Source organism: Rhodamnia argentea, chromosome 11, assembly GCF_020921035.1.
Source record: "Rhodamnia argentea isolate NSW1041297 chromosome 11, ASM2092103v1, whole genome shotgun sequence".
Lineage (NCBI taxonomy): Eukaryota > Viridiplantae > Streptophyta > Magnoliopsida > Myrtales > Myrtaceae > Rhodamnia > Rhodamnia argentea.
The window spans coordinates 5,377,047-5,395,673 of record NC_063160.1 but is presented as its reverse complement, the minus strand read 5'-3'; the positions used below and the strand labels follow the sequence as shown (position 1 = coordinate 5,395,673).

General features: G+C 36.7%; 1 protein-coding gene across 2 annotated transcripts; it reads right to left on the bottom strand.

Moving 5' to 3' along the window:
• Positions 1–6,103: 6,103 nt before the first annotated feature.
• LOC115739395 (probable sphingolipid transporter spinster homolog 2) lies at positions 6,104–16,832 on the bottom strand. Of its 2 annotated transcripts, XM_030672453.2 has the most exons (17): positions 16,570–16,832; positions 15,468–15,599; positions 14,763–14,864; positions 13,092–13,196; positions 12,917–12,992; positions 12,715–12,789; positions 12,351–12,453; positions 12,173–12,238; positions 11,292–11,367; positions 10,024–10,124; positions 9,749–9,825; positions 9,491–9,604; positions 8,853–8,972; positions 7,508–7,636; positions 6,962–7,040; positions 6,624–6,805; positions 6,104–6,489 (listed from the first exon to the last, which is right to left on the bottom strand). In XM_030672453.2, the coding sequence occupies exons 1-16, from the start codon at positions 16,785–16,787 to the stop codon at positions 6,672–6,674; spliced, it is 1,707 nt and encodes a 568-aa protein (XP_030528313.1). In that variant the 5' UTR covers positions 16,788–16,832; the 3' UTR covers positions 6,104–6,489; positions 6,624–6,671. The 2 variants fall into 2 exon arrangements, with proteins under 2 accessions (XP_030528313.1, XP_030528314.1); XM_030672454.2 differs by lacking the exon at positions 16,570–16,832 and having other exon boundaries at positions 14,763–14,878; positions 15,468–15,600.
• Positions 16,833–18,627: the final 1,795 nt, after the last annotated feature.

The window sequence follows — 18,627 nt, the reverse complement described above, 5'->3', positions numbered from 1 at the left end:
CTCGATCTTGTTTGTCGCAACTGTACGGCCTTGAGCGAGCCAAAAGAACATGGTGCTTTGTAAAAAATTCAAAAACCCATCCTCCCATTATATAAAAATTGTCCAATCAATCCTAGATATACTGTACATTTATTGACTCAGTTCTAAACTTTTCAATTTTACCAATTTAATCCTAAACCTTTGCATTAAATTCTAATATATTACTTCCGGCCAATTTTGGCTGAAATCTCTAACTTAGCGTATGCCGCGTAGCCCCGACCAGTAGTGACTAGACCGCCACGTCGATGATTTTCTAGCGAAAATGGTCAGAAATACTATATTTAAATTTTGCGCAAAGATTTAATACTAAATTATCAAAATTGAAAAGTTTAAAACTGAATTGGCTTCCACACAATAGGATTAGAACCGATGGGGTAATTTTACCCCCATCTCATGGCTAAATAATAGCTTCGGCAACAATACTTGATCAAGTAGTAGTATGAGGTTAGTTGAAAAGTAAGATAGTGTGTAATAAGTAATTGTACCTAAAATGGATAAGTGTACTGGAAGTCCTAAAACTTGTTATCAAAGTGCAATTGAGTTCTAAAATTTTCAAAAAGTATAATCAAGTCCTAAAACTTTTTATGAAAATCTAAAACTTTAAAAAAAATTGCAATCAAGTTTTAAAATTTGTCAAGTTAGTGCAGTCAAGTCCTTCCATTAACTACATCCAACTTGACAAACAAAAAATGCTAACAAATTTTAGGACTTGATTGCACCAATTTGACAATTTCTAATATTTGATTGCATCAATTTGACAAGTTTAGGATTTGATTGCAGTTTTTGTAAGTTTTGGAATCCAATTGCACTTTGGTGACAAGTTTTAGGACTTGATTATATTTTTTGAGTTTTTTAGGACTCAAATGCACTTTCGTGACAAATTTTACGACTTCTAGTGCACTAATCCATAAATAAAATAAGATAAGTATGTGTTTGGGGGACAATATTCAAAATCAATTGAGAATTGCTTAGCCGCATCATGCAATTACCATTCACGCCTTCAATTACTTTATACATAGTACGATCATGGAATTGCTTGTTAGATCTAGAATGTAGATCTGAAGTTGTCGATCTATGAGCTTTGCGTTTAGACAGAGAGATGCTGAATATATACACTTCAACATTCTAGAAGAGCTTGTGATGGTCAACATGGCAGGACGAACCACTTAACCATGAGATGAGACCCACATTCTACTTCGCCAACAAACACATTATGAACATGTATGACGTAATGCCAAATCTTGATATAAACGGAAAGGTCGATACCATTAGAAATTTCAAATCAGTATGTTCATGATATATCTATCAAAAATTAATTTTTCGTCGGGCAAAAAATTCATAGCTAGTATCTCATGACACATTTGAAATTAATTTTCTCTCTAAATCTCCCTCTTTAATCATTTCGTCCGATATCCTGTTAAAATGCATACGCGTCTACGCACGTAATGGACGATTGCAAAATGGATTTGACATAGAAATCAAAAAATTCATCTTGGAATATCCGCGTGTATCGACATGTACGCATTGTCACGACGGGGAGTCTTGGTTTCAGAATGAGATTTTTTATGAGATGGAAAATGGTTTGGGTGAATGTGTTAGTGAGACATCGGTTTGATATTTTGAATGGTTCTAAACGTGAAAAGAAAAAAAAAAGTTCAAAGAAGAATCTTTTGTACTTCTTGTTCTTTGAGAAAGATGAATCCCATGTACAATCATGGGCAGGGCCATGTGTTCAAATGGGAAAAAAGAAAAGCAAAAGATACTCTCAAGAAGTTCAATCTGACCCAGTCATGGGAATGATAAATGGGATACGAAAAGCACATCAAATTGAAAGATTGTTGTTGAGATTCGTATCTTCTGTTTATTATAAGATAATGGTGTTAAATTATCTTCCTAATCCCCACGAATGAACAATTAATGATAGTTCATTCGTCAGGCCAAAAACCCTTCTCCAACATTTTTTGTTTCCTACTTTTCTATTGAAGAAGGAAAAAAAAAAAAAGTCCAAATTGGGCCAGCCAACCTGGCGATCCCATTTAAAAAATTTTCGAGGACATCGAAGCAAGTACTTCTTTGTCCCGTATTACCAAACTCGAGATTTTGTCATATTGAAATGAGAAAAAAGAATGGGTTTTGTCATATGGTCTGTCTTGATTCTACAGACAAGCTGAAACCTGTCTGTGAGCATTTGGAGTGAAGTTGTTAGCCCCTCAAGATCTTTCAAGAGACGTTCTTATGCTCTTATGACTAGGGTTGGCACCCCGAAAATCCCCAACCTCAATAAGCGAAAAATGAATCATTTGAAAATTCTTTCTTAAAAATGATCTTTTGTATCTCTGGAAATAATTAGTCAATTAAGAATATTTTCGTTGCAAACAATCATTAATCTCCAAAAATTTCCACTGATGATAAAAATATTTTCATTCATTCATTTTAGTAAGTGATGCGAGCGATCATTTTTAGGAAAATGATTTTGAAATCATTCATTTTTTTTTGCAAAACAAGCGGAGCTAAGAGAATGATTTGTTTAAGTGGTGTACTTGCACATCTACCTTTGCTCTTGTATAGACCTGTCAAAATGAGTCATAAACCAAATTCTTGACTCATATTTGATGGCCTAAGTCATTATATGGGTTAACTATATTATAAACTATCTATAGATGGGTTTAGAATGGCAAAGCCTAAAAAAAGATGGGTATTAAATGTGTTCATAATTCACCCAAAAACCCAACATACATTTATGACTCTCTCTTAACTGTTCCAAGTTAAGAGAAGTCTTGGTTGGCCCGCAAAGATGGGCACGACTTCACCCTTACTAAAATTATTAAGACGGCTTCTTCTTTTTCCTCATTATTTGTTTCATTAATCTTGTAAGTTTTGTCTGTTAGTTGGTAGAGTATATCTTTCATCGGTTGCATTTGGCATTGTTTATTTTATTTTATTTTTGTAAATATATTAATCTTAGCTCTTGTCATTACGATTCATGGTCAGTATAAATCACTTTTCTTCAATATTTTATAACCATTTAATTAAAACTTCAATTTCTCCACATTACTTGCCTTTAATTTTATAAATTCACTACCAAGTACTAACTTTCTATTATTCTTTTTTTTTTTTTATAACCGAGGTGTCCGTGCGGCCAACGAGCTATGGCCCAAACCAACGGTGGAGCACGACTATTCCTCGGGAGTGGGGGAGGGGAGGGGGGGCTAGCGCAGCATCCCACCGCCACGACCCCCCGCTTAAATCACCGACGCCTACGAGTTTCGAACCCAAGACCTCTCGTAAAAGGAACCGTACTCAAATCATCGCGGCCACCGATGGGTGAGTTACTTTCTATTATTCTTCATTGTGACTTAACGCAAAAATTGAAATTTCTATACAATGTTGAAAGCCAATTCTTTAGCATCTTATAATGAAAATAGCAATTTTATCCAAAGAAAATATACATATGAAGAGCTTAAATTGATTTAACTAGACGAATACGAATTTTCATTGGTTGTATTAATTATGAAATTATTTTAGTAAATGGGTCGGGGCTGGCCGAATATGAATCACTCAATTTATATTATAAATAGGTCAAAATGGGTTAAATGGATCCATTTGGATTGGACTATTTTGTACCCAATCCAAATCCGACTCTACGCACCCATTTGACCGCCCTACTCTTGTACTTTGAGGTTTTGTGTTGGCTATCAACAATGAGCCCATAAACCGATTTCTCATTCCTTTTTAATGGTCTCCCAATCAAGTAAAAGGGATGGGTTGTGATTTCGGAAATCATCAGTCAGGTTCATTTAGTCAGCATTGTCCAATTGATGGTCGCTGTTGATGATTTTTTGAGCGAACTAGGAGCAATGCCCAATATAAGTAATGGCACACTACTTTACAACAGGATATGGCAGTAAAATGAAAATGCATGTAAGTTTATCATATTCACCACTACAATAAAAGTCTGTTACATCACGTAACAGACCAATTGTACAAAATAAACTCATGCTATATTCTCAATATAGTTCGACAAAGTACTGTGTTGCCCCGACCCTTGTTTTTCTCGAAAAATAAATCTTATATTCATAGTTGGATATGGCCATATAGAGTATAGAATCAGGGCCCAAAAGGCCCAATGGATCGGGTGAAAGGCCCAAAGAAAACTTCGTCTACTGATAAAAGAGGAAAGAAACCCATCGAGTGGTTTGGGTCTTGAGCCTAGGTGCTGGGAGTCCATGGTCCCAGGTTCAAGTGTTGAGGCCTCGGGTTCGGATCGGGGCCAAGTACAAGTTCCGAGTTCTAGGTATCGGGGACTAGTGTCCATGTTGTCAGGGGCCGACTCTAGGCTTGAGGAACAGAGACTTAAAAAATTGACTGCTCGTTTTTGCAGCCAAAGCAATAGTTTGGGTTCCTGTTTGGACGGTAGGAGATGAGATTCTCAAAAATTATTCTAGGTGTGATTGGTTTGGAGAATGTCTTCAGATTCAGGCGATTGTAGATGATATAACTAGTAGATATGTTTCTCCTCGTGTCAACACATTACTATCTACTCCCAAAAATGAATCAATGGATCAAGCTTAGCTAAAAAACCAAATTAAAATAGATAGACTAATCTATTTGTCTCATGTGGATGGATCGTCTCAATTGAATGATCATCGTAGAGGGAAGTTCTCGTATAGCAATGACTGCATAGAGATTGGGAGGAACATCAACGGGGAAAAGCACTTTGTTGGAGAATGCAATGAGTTGTTTGGTTGGTGCAAGTGATCTAGAAGTAGTAACCAAAATATCAGAGTTCCTTCCTTCACGTCCAGCATTGCGTCCTGGATCATTAGATAAGAATCCAAAGATAAAAGGAGAGACGAAAAACATCACTACTAAGAAAAATATATATTTCGAATAGTGAGCATTACGCAATCTTCTAGATTTTGTTCTAAAGAGAAAGGATTCTCCATTTTTATACCCTTACATCATATTTTGACACAACGATCTCAAGACTCGCAACTGGGGACCCTAGGTTGTGTGCTAGATCTCAATTCTGGGAGCTTTGTACCCGGGTCCAAACCCTCAGATCTTGAGTCCCCTTTACCAAGATCACAAGTGATGAATTGAGCAACTCGGTCAGTACGCGATCGGGATGGGGTTGCGAATCCCATATCCGAATCAGATTGTCTTATACACACAGTAATCTTGGAAGCATAAAATGGAGATCCCGTACACCTGAGATTGTTCTTAAAGGGAGATCCGATGCACCAAATATTGTTCGTACTTTATGGAGCCACCATCATTTGCTAAAACCTGGAGTTGAATTCGACTACAACATCGCAAGACCTTCCAAAGACCTGGAACCCGTTCGCACATCAAATCAAATCCAGTTCATAAGCGTTGTACAGTTTTAGATAGCAAGCACTTATGGCTGCGTTTGGTCGTCGGGATTTCTAGTTATGATAGGATTGGATATGATAGAATAAGAAATCTAGGGATTTGGTCATATCTTATCTACTGTTTGGTGAACTACGGATTTAAAGTCGGATATTCTCATATCCTGCATTTGATAAAAACTGTATATCAATATAAAGGACATATATGCCCCTACGTGATGCTCATGAAATATATATTTTTTTTGTTGGTAATGCTCATAAAATATTCTGATCTTATTACTATAAAAATAACGTTTTCATACACACAAAAAAACTTGAAAATATACACATTTTATTAGATTTTCAAACCTCTTTGCAAAAAAAAAAATGAAAATAGAAACAAATGAGACAAGAAAGTTGATATCATTCTAAAAATTAGCTTTTATATAACGAATAAGAAAAATCTTATCCGACATTATCCTACCCCCTCCCCTCGGATTTTTTATCCGGGCTATATCCCCTTTATATCCGACATTATACTATCCGGGACATCTACCAAACACGGGATATGATAAAACATATCATATCCTGAGTTTTATACGGACGACCAAACGCAGCCTATATGTATAGGCTGGGACTTGTAAAGGTCAGTATTAGTGGTTTACATGCTTCATTACATCAGCAACAGATTGGATTTACAGATAGGACAACAATGCATGGCCCAAAAAGAATTTCAAAGATTATTACAAGCTGAAGCATCAAATTATTCACAAAAATCCCTTGGAAAGGAAAGCAAAATATCAGAAAACATGTTGATAAAAAAAAAAAACTTGAGATTTCTTTGCCGTTTTATTTAATCAACAAAACCTGTCCAAGAACTTTCAAAACAAATAAGAAGACTCAAATCCATAAATATAGACCTTAGCATGGCGTCACCATTGCTAACAAATCTTTTATCTACATCATCTTCAATGTCGTCGACTGCGTGTCATGCATCAAGCTCTAGCATGAACCGTCCCAAATCCCTTATATGTACAATCTAATCACAGAGTCTACCGATGAGTACGATCCTAGCATGCCTTGCTGCACGTAGGTCACGCTGTTCCATAAAGAAATTAAATTAGCAGGCAGCTAAAAGCAACGAGATCTCCAGCAAACTAACAATCAGGAGTTAATGCTGCGCCAAGGAGTATTATAAGTTTTCACATGCAAAAGAAGATTATGAAGTCTTACAAGGGAAAAGACTCGAGCACATGCCACAGTGTTTTGGTTGATGCCTCCTCATACTTCATTTACGCTCCCTGCAACAGCATTTCTGTTCCCGTCAAGCAATGGTTTCAAGTTGGCTTTCTCGGTTGTGGGTGCTTGAGTTACACTATCCTCCTTAAACCGATCCACACTTTTAAGAAAGATCCCTGACAACAAGCATGAAATGACTTATGTCAATAACGCCAATCCACCTCAAAGCAAACATCCATGAGAAAAAGAAACTAATTAATCATGTTTGCACCACAACAGGCTTTTGGAATTATTTACCCAGGTTACTGAAACAAGGATCCAGATTTACCCACCTATAAACCAAATTCCAGCAGCAAGAAAAAAAATAGATGTCAGAACTAGTGCTGTCTTCCTCCAATTATTGACATGATCCTGTGAATCACGAGGATGAACACAATACCATCAGAAAGTGGATGTATGATAATGACAAAATAATTACATAAGGACTGCTATTTCCACTTGACTTTTTTGAAATTTGACATGATTATAATTATAGTGCAGGAAAAATAACTAAAAATGGTAAAATAGTCAGAAAAAAAAATTCTCAAAAGGAAAGAAAGCAAAAAAATCAGGATTAGTGATTTGTAATTGCCCGCACTTGAACAAACTGTGAGCAACCAACAGGCCTTTCTTGCAGGTCAAACAGTTTGCTTCTTTGAAGAATAACACAGGAGCAGTCATATCAATAGACCAGCGTATGATAATTCGAGCATCATGCTCAGCAGGCTTATCTCACTCTCAAAATCAAATGTGAAAACCACTTTCTAGTTGATATACTAGCTTGATGATTAATTGTAGAAGCTTGAAATTAGCCAAAAACATAAGGTTATTAAGCACACCTGGAAAACACCAACAAGTGGCGACGATGGCACATCGCCGAAGATGTGAATAGCAACGGTTGAAATAGCCATTGATAATGGTCTTAGACTAGGCGTGACACAATGGAGACAGACATAATTAACCGGAGCCTGTGAAAGAAGAATCATGGACAAATATTATAATAAGTCTAGATATATCATTCAAGAAAAATGATGGTGAATTCCAAGCAAAAGAATTTGAACGCTTGAAATGCATGGCGTGCAAGGGATTGAGAAATAGAATGATAGATCCCCAAGCTGTCAACAGAAGTCACAAATTGGATAATCACTGATGTGTCACGTGCACATGCAAGATGTGTCCACTTGAAAGAACAGGCAAGATGCAATTTCTAAGTGATTGATAGCCTCTAAAAGACAAAACAAAGGGGTAGTGGTATAAACATGATAGATATGCTCAGCAAAGCTTGCAACAGGATGAAATATTGTATGACAATTATCAATTAAAGAAAACAGACACTCGAGAGTGATTTGGAACCACTACTATTCCCATGTTCACATTCCAAGTTATCAAACGTGTGGTGAGGTGGGGTTTGGAGCCTGTGCCCTAGCACTGACGAGTGTGCAGCTCTTATCCAGCTAGGCAGGCAACTTATTTGTCAGTATTGTGACAAATAACATATTTAAAAAAGATCTTAAGCTCTTAAAGAAAAAAGTTTTCCTCCATGTGACTCAGTCTAGAATCCATGAACTTTATGAACCAAAAGTACGCAGACACAATCTAACCAAAACATGTGTCAAAGGTTCCTTTATTCGATATAGATCACTGGTTTTACTAATTGAAACTAAACTGAACTATTCAGACAGTTTGACAGCAGAACCGGTTGAATAGCGAACAGCCAGCTTCTGGATTCTAACCAGTACAGTTTTCACATTATTGGCAAAAATCACATAAACCATCCCGTAGGAAATGCGAGTCAAGTAAATTTTCAACTACCATCAAAGCTGCATAGACATGGAGTATAGTAAGGAACAGTAATATAGTCTGACAAAAACAATTAATGGTGATTGGCACTCATTGCAAACTGCCTTAAAATGGTACACACAATTCTCTAAGTTCAGTTCACAAGCAATAGAATCTTCACAATCTAGATAATCATGAACAGGGGCAACTTAATAAGAACTTTCTGCTTCTGGTAACTTAATTTATTAGCATAGTGTGATATTCCCAACCAGAAGTGGAATATGAGGCAAAACTTTCAACTACTAGTATTCTGCATTAATCTACAACAAAGTGTCAGAATACCCAACCAAGTGAAGAGTGTGACTTCAGGGAACCAAATTTGGAAAAAGTCACTGGAAAGAATACCTGTGTAGCAAAAACAAGTAGCTCTCCTAGTGCAAAAAGAGCTATGAAACCATACAAGCTCCTCAGACAGAAGGCAGTGAAGCAGAAAACAGCACCTAGAAAGGTTGCTCCGCAAAGAAGCTGTATCAAAATAACAGAGAAGTTACCAGTGTCAGAGGGAAAAAGAGAACAGTCGATGCAAACTAAATGGCGGGATAAAACATGATCTTTACCTGATCAAATAGGCTTTTTCCAATCAAAAGGGTCATAACAACCCCACATATCAAGCATCAATGACACCGCACAACAGAAACAAAACATTTGCTCTAGATTCACTGACAGGATAGGAAACTTCTCCAAATGTATGACATAGTTAGTAATTAAGAGGTAAGATGGGTTGCCACAGTGGATATAGGAAGATATGGACCATGGACGAAATATAATTTAAAAAAAAAAATGGTCCAATCAAAAAGAAATTTCTAATTCCAAAAAGATGAGAGTGTGAGAGAGAGTTTTGAAAGCTTATCTTAAAGAACATAACCACGAATCACATTTTACAGTTTTCAAATATCTATTTTTCTTTGTTCAAGTAGAAACAGGCTCAGGGACCCAAATAAAATAAACCTAGAACATATATCATAGATAATTCAAGAACTGACCTTAAAAGCATTAGGGATGGTCGCGTTCATGCGGTCGAGAATAAATCCACCAGATAATGTTCCCAAAATCCCACAGATGATGGTCAATCCACCAAACATCATATCCGCACTACTCTGTTAACCAGATATAAATACTTACTAGATGGCCAAAAAACTCCTTATATCTTTTTAAGTGAATTTGCACTAAATTAAAGAAAACACTATAATGACGCTAAATGAAAGCAGCCATGATAAGCTAAATTCAGAAAGCACTGATACCATATGATAGATGTTATAACCAGCCTTTGGCCCCCAATATGAGTATGCTCCAATGACGAAGTTGTAGGCAATGTAACCTATCAAATAACAAGTTATAGATATTATAATATTTGCAGTGTAAGAACAGAAGCAAATTGTAAACACATAATTGGCACAGTAATATCTAATTCTACCAATGTCATTAGTACATGAACAAATAAAATGATGGTCAAATCTGTGATATCAGATGCATAATTGTTACAATGAGTGAAGAAAACTAGGAAAAATTTAATTACCCAAAACATTCACAACAAAAACTTGATCAACCAGAAGTGCTTTCATATCTTTTGAAAATCTTCCTACTTCATTCCAGACTCTGGATAAACAGCCTGACCTCCTGCAAAAGAGATCAGCCCACAAAAAGAAGGCGGTGAGATATAAATATAATTCCTTTCCCTCCTCCACCCTCTTCCCTCCTCTCTCTTTCTATCTCTCTCCACACATTCATGCTCATATGAATCAATCTTCCGCCAGTGAATAGAAAATACAAAAAAATATGAGGCTCTAGTTGCAAAAACTTGAATAAGTGAATCAAGTAAGTCACAGGCTTTTGAATTTTAAGTACTGGAATTGCTCAAGATAAAACACTTTTGCCGTCTCAACCTTGTTCACCCTTTTAAAAATGTTTCAGGAACGGTTCTCTGATGGGCCCTTATCATTTCAATGGCTCCACTAATAGCATGGCCAATTATACTCCATTTGGATCCAGTTTTTGCATGTCTTAGAAAGCAAAGCTTCTACCCAAAACAGTAAGAGGACAATGCATTAGGTGCAATTCAAAGGTTCCATCCTATTAAAACTTTTGTCCTTCTAGCAGAATAAATTATCTAAGTACGTTTTGGACCTTGGGTTCGCTTTTTCTGCCAGGCATTGTCTCGTGTAAATGATTATTGCAAGCCTCAATGGAAAAGGAACATTGTTACAGCTGCCAAGCTTTTTTACTAATTAACAATGGCAAAGACGTTTTACAACACTGGCTCTTTCAGGTGCTAACCTCTACACTATTAGCTGGATGCACTTTTCTAACAACCGTACAATTGAATATTATCACATACAAAGGAGGCTTTCTATTCATCTCCTCGAACAAGTTACTGTAAAAGCAGAACGTTATTGAAACCATCAATGATCCTAGCTCGAGAGTCCCAACTTGTCGTACATCTACTTATGCACAATTTCCAACTTTGATTATTGAGAACCCTGAATTGCTATAATTCTAATCAAAGCTTCAATTATATTTCTCCTGGTTCCTTTCTCATTCACAACTTTTTCGGTTCATGAAGTAAACACGAGTTCATTGGGTCTGCCTATCCACCGTGAACTTTTTTTCTTGAATATAGTATATACCCAACTTATCAGCTTTTATGAAAGGCTTTCAGTTTTCTGGCCTTATGCGTCCAAATATTTTTGCTGCTAGAGATGCCATTTCATTGATGATTAACATATTTAATACCCATACATGCATAATATATAGTTACATTTATCGCTCCATCTGAAAACCACTTACTTGGATGGCTCATGATAAGCTTCACTGCCAGTACCTTTATTTCCAAGCAGTTTAGAGGGACTAATACTTGATGCATCTGCTTGAGAAACTCCTGCCAAGGAAGTGGATGCCTACGTTACAAGTAGCAACTAGGATTCCTTTTTTACAGCAGATTCGAATGAATCATGCTGCAGACTCGTATGAGATAAGAGGTTATAATACCCTTATATTTATTAACTGAACCAAAGAATTTTTCTTATTATATCCATCTAAAAAAGGAGAATAATCAAAGATTATCCAGTCGTCAATTGCAGATTTAAAAAAATCAACCATGCTAAATTGATGGTGAGACAGCTCAAGTAAACTCTAGGAACAATAGTTGCATCATGAAATAGAGCAAGATAATCACAAGAAGACATCAATCCACCAGAATGATGAATTTATCCTTTGTTTGTATATCCTTCTAGAAAAGCTTGGTTCAAGTATTGTTAAGCAATCGAGAAGATTCAATGGATGGTGTCACTGAGTTGGCATAGTTTCTTTTTTGTGTTGATTTACATCCAATTGCCAAAAGAAATCTTAATCGAAGCAAAAGCCCAAAAAAACGGCAATTTTGGAAGTAGTACGAAAACTTCAACTGCAATATTTTGGGGACCCTCACAAAAAGCAAATTGAACACCCTTTTTCTCTTCCATTCTTAAGAAGCTTGTGAGCAAGGATTGTACTGTTCATCAATGGCTCTAATTGCTTCTAATGGACTATAATAAGAAAAGGTTCTTACAGAAAGGTTTTGGCAAAGTGCACAGGAAAATACAAATAAGTAACTTTTTTAAGATAAGATAATAGAAAATGGGAATTCTATCCGGAAATTTTACCATATACTATATTAGAAGAATAATTACCTTCACCCACAATAGCAGCTGTTTCAATCGATGCCACCGACTCTTTTGACTCAACAGGAGCAAAACCTGCGGTGACAAGCTAATTTGTAGGTCTAGAAATCGGATAGCTTCTTCTTCTTCATAGGGAAAAAAAAAAAAAGAAAGATACAATCTTGCCGCACTATAGATGGAAATGCACCTTTTAGCTGCAGAGGCTTCATTACAAATCCCAAAACAGCAAATGGAAACATCAACACAGCCTCACCCCAAAATGCATACCGCCAACCGAAATGATCTCCAACCTAAAACAAAAGGGAAAGAAGAGGTCAATTATCAAACAACTTCAGCAAACAGCAAAAATATAGCAGGCAAATGTCACCAGACGGTTGTGGCCATAAAGAACAAATTTTCCACCAGGCAGTTGACAAGTGATACTACTGCCTTTATATTGATCTTCTTAGACTTGGCATGTTCAAACAGTGCAGATTGAAAGCCAGACGTGCTCATGGCACGGACGGAATCAGCAAAAGAAAATAGGAATTTTGAGGGAAGGAACAACTTACGAATCCTCCGTAGACATAGCCCAAAGCTACTCCAGTCGGTATACACATGTAAAACATTGCTAGCCATACTGTTTTCTGCCAGAAATAACAAAATCTTAGTTAATATCGTTCCCAGGAATAGGAATACGGTTTACAGCTAATCTAACAATTACTTATCCACAAGAAGGATGTGCTTATTCTAACAGTAACACGTGTGGCACACCTGAGTGACGGGTGCATTGTCATCTATAAAAGGCGCTGCAAGACTTATGAAAGAAGCCTCCCCAACTCCAACCAGCCTTTAAGAAGTAAACCCGAAATTGTAAGCCCTTAGCACAATTTAAAAGTTAAGGTCATTACAATTTAGAATGCAATAGCCACAAAGCTGCCATACTCACATCCGGCATATGGCAATAAACCAGAAGCTAAATGAACTACCGCACCCAGCTGCGGCCAGTGTCCAAACAGATAGTCCAACTCCAATGAGCCTAAATGGATTGATACTGCAAAAAAAAAAAAAAAAAAAGCGAAAAATTATGTAAAAATAGATATAACAAAATGAAGAGAAATATAAGCTGTGCACACTTAAAACCTGTAACCTGCAGCAATCAAGAAAGAGTCAATTCATTTTTATCATGAACAGAGAATGTTTAACACTGTGAAACAACAGGAATATACAGACAAGTAGATAACTTCTAATGATGATGGCCATATATTTTCCATCAAAAAGAGAGAAAGTGTGGGAGTTCAAGAAATATTACTAAACAACTATCAACTTTCTAAAGATAAAAACTTCCCTTCCCATCACAGACAAATTCAAGAAAGAAGAGGGGGGGGCTGAAATTTTTTAGAAAAGCATTAACATGTCAATATTTTAAAAAATTCCTACAAGAGCGAATACTGATGGTTACCATGTAAAAAGCGATTGGAGATTGTGAGAACTGAAAGAGAACAATAATACACTCAGCACTAGATGTGCATAGGAACATATCATGGGATACTTACAATAGAACCAATCTTCTGGACACAAAATTCCAAATTTCAACCACTCGATTCTCACAAAGTTTCTACTGTTTATCATATTGTTTTACAGACAAAACTTTCATATCAACATAGTTAACATATAAAACCAAATCGCACATTAGCCAATATTACGAAAGACAAAACACATCAAAAATTGAAACAAGGAGGGCAATTAGAAAAATTGGAGGTGAGTCATTCTTGTTGAAGTCGAGGATTGTAAGATTCATCAAGGCTAAAGGTGAGCCACTAAGAGTGGGCTCAGCATATGCCACTAAGAGTGGGCTCAGCATATGGGGACTACAGCTTAGTTACTAGTCAAATTGGATTCTCATTTTTCAAATGCAATTTTAGTTTTTCATTGGTGGTTGTTCTTGCCAACATTAATGAAACACTGGACTACTCGCCTTATTGTTCTAGGCTTTCTTTCGGCTCATAAGAAAGCAACGCGCTAATTATAATTTAATATATGTTTTGGTAGTATATGACACAAGTGAGTACATTGAGCATATAAACTGCATACGTATTAGCATTTAACTAACTCCTTTTACAGGTTCCTAATATATGGAAAACTTCACAAATGTAAATGTTTAATAGAGTCCTCCATCCTCTATTAGCTAAATCTCACCCTTGGCCCCTCCAAATCGTTCATTGCATGCCTGCTGTCTAAGTATGTGGCAATGAAATTACGAGCAAAGTTTCAAAGTAACGTACATTAGTACCTACTTAGAACTAGAAAAAAAGAAGGCAGAACGGATTTTAGTGCAGAGTAGAAGAAATCAACCAAACCATAGGACAAAATTGCTTCAACGCAGGAGGTATAGCTTAAATACTAAATAATTAACACCAACTATAACATATCATGCTGAGTAGAAGCAGATACAATTCACTCAGAATGAAAGCGGGTATAACCTATAGCATAAACTCACTATGATTATGTTGATATCATATTTTCATAGGAGCTACATTAATTAGAAACGTCTTCATTATATCATGACAATATAAGCCAAGCCACCTTAAGTACAAACTATACAGGAATTAGGCTTTACCTCTTTGCTAATGAAGCAAATATAGGGGAAGCAACGAGAAGCCCAACCATAAATGCAGATGACAAGATGCCATCCTGAAAATTATTCAAGCCAAAGTCCCCCCTGCAACCAAAGTGCTATGATAAGGTCATAAGACGTTAACACTATACTATAAATTCCTGAATGCCCGAAAAACTAGCCATGATTACAATAATGATGACAACAGAAGAATCGCCCAGAAAATATGAAAGAAGAATAGGATGGAATTTCGGGTTGAACTTAGGAAGACAGTAAAAACTGAGACCGCTGCAATGCAATGTAGATTGTCAGCTTATATTATTTCGTTAACATTAAACAACAAACTCTTAATAATAAAATTTCGTCTGACCTTCAAAAATTTTTAACATTAAACAATAACTGTATAATCTGAAAACAAAAAAAGGAAACCCAACAAGAAGAAAATCATAAGCCTCCAATGTAATATTAGACCTGTCAAGCATCGTGATTTTTTCAGTAAAGAAGGAAAAAGATGAGAATGGTAGGTACAGGAATACAAATTCTGCTTCTTGTTCAGAAAAAAGATTAACTTCAATTTCACATTCAATCTGCTTTAGATCGGCGACAATAACTGGTAATATCTTTTAAAATGTTCAATATAAAGGTCCCATGGTACTGAAACAATAGACGTTACTGCATGATAAGACAAAACAAAATTCTTCAACTTACTGGATTCCTCTGCCTGAAGTGCACTTTCCATCCTTTGTGCAAGTCCTCTGACTACCATTCACACCATTACTAGCTATCACTCCTCGATCCACGTAATTTAACATGTTAATCACACAAAAGATGATAAGCAACCTGCATACAGAAAAGTAAACTTTCTGGTTATTTCCCTAAACAACTCCAATATTTTGTCTACCTGTTTCTTCAAGTATGTCCTCTTCAGGTCCTATAGAACCCAGTAACTTCTATTATCTAGATAAGCGTCATGTCATAGTAACTACAATTACACAAGTAAATAGCACAAGTCTCTGCTTCAGATTAGACAACACATTCTGGAAGTTTCAGATAAATAACACGCTTGAAGGTCATGGCCAGCCTCATCCACGCTTATAAGGAAACACTTATGATTTCATTGACTTCTCAGTAAAGTTGAACTAACAGTCACGGACCCACATTCTACTTTGGACGTAGTCAACATGGTACGACAGGGCGCTGTCAGTCGCAGGTGCATGTAACAAGATCACTCTCCAATCAGATGAGAAAAGAGTACAAGACAAGTCATTGACCTGCCATATTCAAAGTGAGTCTAACCCTAACTTGCACTTAATGCTAAGGCCAGAGCAGAACATCAGCGGCCGAAACAGTAACTAACAAAGCCAATCCTGATCGTCTGTTTCCAGAAATCTCACAGAAACCCTTTCCTTATAGAAACTAACGGCCATCTCATATGGGTACTCACTAGCCAATTGACCGAAACCCCAAACTATTATATAGGGATAGACGATTATGACCAGTTAAATTCCCAATCATCAAATTACCACTCAAAGCCAACTGAACTCCGCAATCCACAATGTGCTGCAATTGCCTAGCAACTATTAGCCTGCACACAACATTCCTCATCACTTCATTGCGCACAGCGCCCCCCAAAACAATTAACAAAAATAGCGAGCGAAAGCAATACGGGCAGAGTTCCAGTGCCCTGAGAGGCAAAACTCAAGCAAGAAACTCTACTCCTCGTTCATCAATTCAGGGTCGCGAAGAACACCCGACCCACAATCCCATCACAACTCCGAAAGGCGCAAAGGAAAAGAAGCCGATCGAATACCGTTTCGGCGTGAACCAGGAAGGAGTGGGAGGCGGATCTCTCAGAGGCCTCTTCGCCATCTCCTCGGTATCGACGGGCTTCCGCGGCTGCCCTGCGGGCTCCGGCGACCGCAGTCGCGGCGATCGCGGTGGCGGGTGGTGCGGTGGCGGGGGAGGAGATTCGGCCATCAAAGTCGAAAGCTGGCGTGAATTTATAGCTTTCTCGTTGGGTGCTCCCATGGCGTCACGCAACGGAAACCGAGTCCCGCCCCGTCAAAAAAAGAGTCCACCGCAGCTCTCCCTTTTATATGTGGTCCAAAAAAAGAAAAAGTAAAAATTAAAATAAAAAAATTTAAGTGATTTTCCCCCTTTGAAAACTTATCCACAAAATAGATTTTGGATCCGGTGTAAATCTTAAGAAGATGAGGTTTTGCCCTAACGATTCCAATTTTTTTTTTCTTGTTTTGGCTAAGTATCGCATTAGAATCTCGATAACCATCGCCGAGAACCTCGAAAGTTTATTCTTGTATAATTCCTTCTTCTTTCGTAAGTATTTACTAAGAACATATTTTTTCACTTACATTACAGAAAAAAAAATCGAAAAATGCTACCCAAGTGAAAAAAAAAAATAAACAAATGATTTACAATTTTTTTTTAATGTACATGGTTTTCATTAAATTTCTGTTTCCTCTTTGAATTCACAACATATTATACTTGGTGTCTGGCCAATTTAGTGTAAAGTTCTCAATCAAGTGTCAAACAAAAGTCAATTCGATGTCATTATAAAGTCAGTGCAATTATTTGGCACCTGTGTTTTTATTTTATTATTTCTTTTTTTTTTTTTTTGGGGGGGTCACTTGTTGATTAAGAATAGACTTTTTCGGATCAGCCAGTGAGGTGTTGACACCTGAAAGCTAGTGGGGCCCACCAGGCATCTTTCCACACACTAATTCTCACGCGCGCTGCTTTAAAAGCATAACTTAGGACAATCTCGTCAATCAAAAATTTATATAAATGGCGTGCTTTCAGTTAGTGGGGCCCAAAATATATATATATATATATATAGTGAGGCCGAAAATATCCGAACCGAACCGAACCGAACCGATTTAACCCATACCGAAAACCAGCCGCAAAGCCGAAAATCATCTCACGAGATCATTTTACTCAAAAAAAAAAACTTTTGAACATTTAACGTAATTTGTTGAACTGTTGAAGTGCCTAATTAATACGGCTTAGGCTAATTTTTTAGGATTAATATCACGAAACATTCAAACCGGTACACATGCGAAAATTTACCCCAAATTAAATTTTTTGACCCCAAAAAATCTCAAACTGGTACATAGATCCTCTTAGTTTCGATATTTTGGAATTTAAAACTTGTCTTATGAACTCTAATATTTCGTCCGAAACTTATCCAATGGTTTTTGTAAGTTCCGCGGGCTCTCTTTCGCACCCCTGATTGTTATATAAAACAAAGATGACCTAATATTTACAAGCGATATCGATTATCATGATTCTTTTCAATTACACATCTCACAAGTGTCGCGTCCATGAACAAATCTGTAAATTACTTATATTATCTGTTTCTCACATGTTTTAATAGTAAAATTTAATCTTCTCTCTCTCTCTCTCAACCTTACTACAAAAAAAATTTCAATTGTTGAAATATGCTTCACTTCTCACAAATATTTATAAGATTCGTGTTTTGTATCGTGTGTGTTACCAATAATAATTCAAATACATCATAATAAAACTGTTTGTTTAGTCTTCCAAAGCGATTTATAAGCAAGAGGGCACGATCCTTTAAATTTTTGTAAGCATAAAGATCGATGCACTTAGACGAGGCAGACAGACAAATTACTAAAATTGCTAAGAGCTATATTTTTTTATTTTTTTTTGGGTCGAAACATTCCTCAATTTTCATCAAAAAACTCGAGAGTTATTAAACACCGAATCCATTAAAGGATCATCCAAACATGAAAGATCCGATAAAGATTGGGGAGTTTAGCTACCCTATATAAAGGAAGTTTATTCGAAGATGGGCTTTTGCGATCCAATCTGCTACTTTGTTCGCGGATCC

What these genes read in the sequence shown, in the direction of transcription:
- LOC115739395 (XM_030672453.2), bottom strand. Translation starts at nt 16,787, where the DNA reads ATGGGAGCACCCAACGAGAAAGCTATAAATTCACGCCAGCTTTCGACT. An exon ending in GAAGCCTCTGCAGCTAAAAG is followed by an intron (nt 12,239 to 12,350) that starts GTGCATTTCCAT and finishes TTGTCACCGCAG; the next exon opens with GTTTTGCTCCTGTTGAGTCA. An exon ending in GTTATAACATCTATCATATG is followed by an intron (nt 9,605 to 9,748) that starts GTATCAGTGCTT and finishes TCTGGTTAACAG; the next exon opens with AGTAGTGCGGATATGATGTT.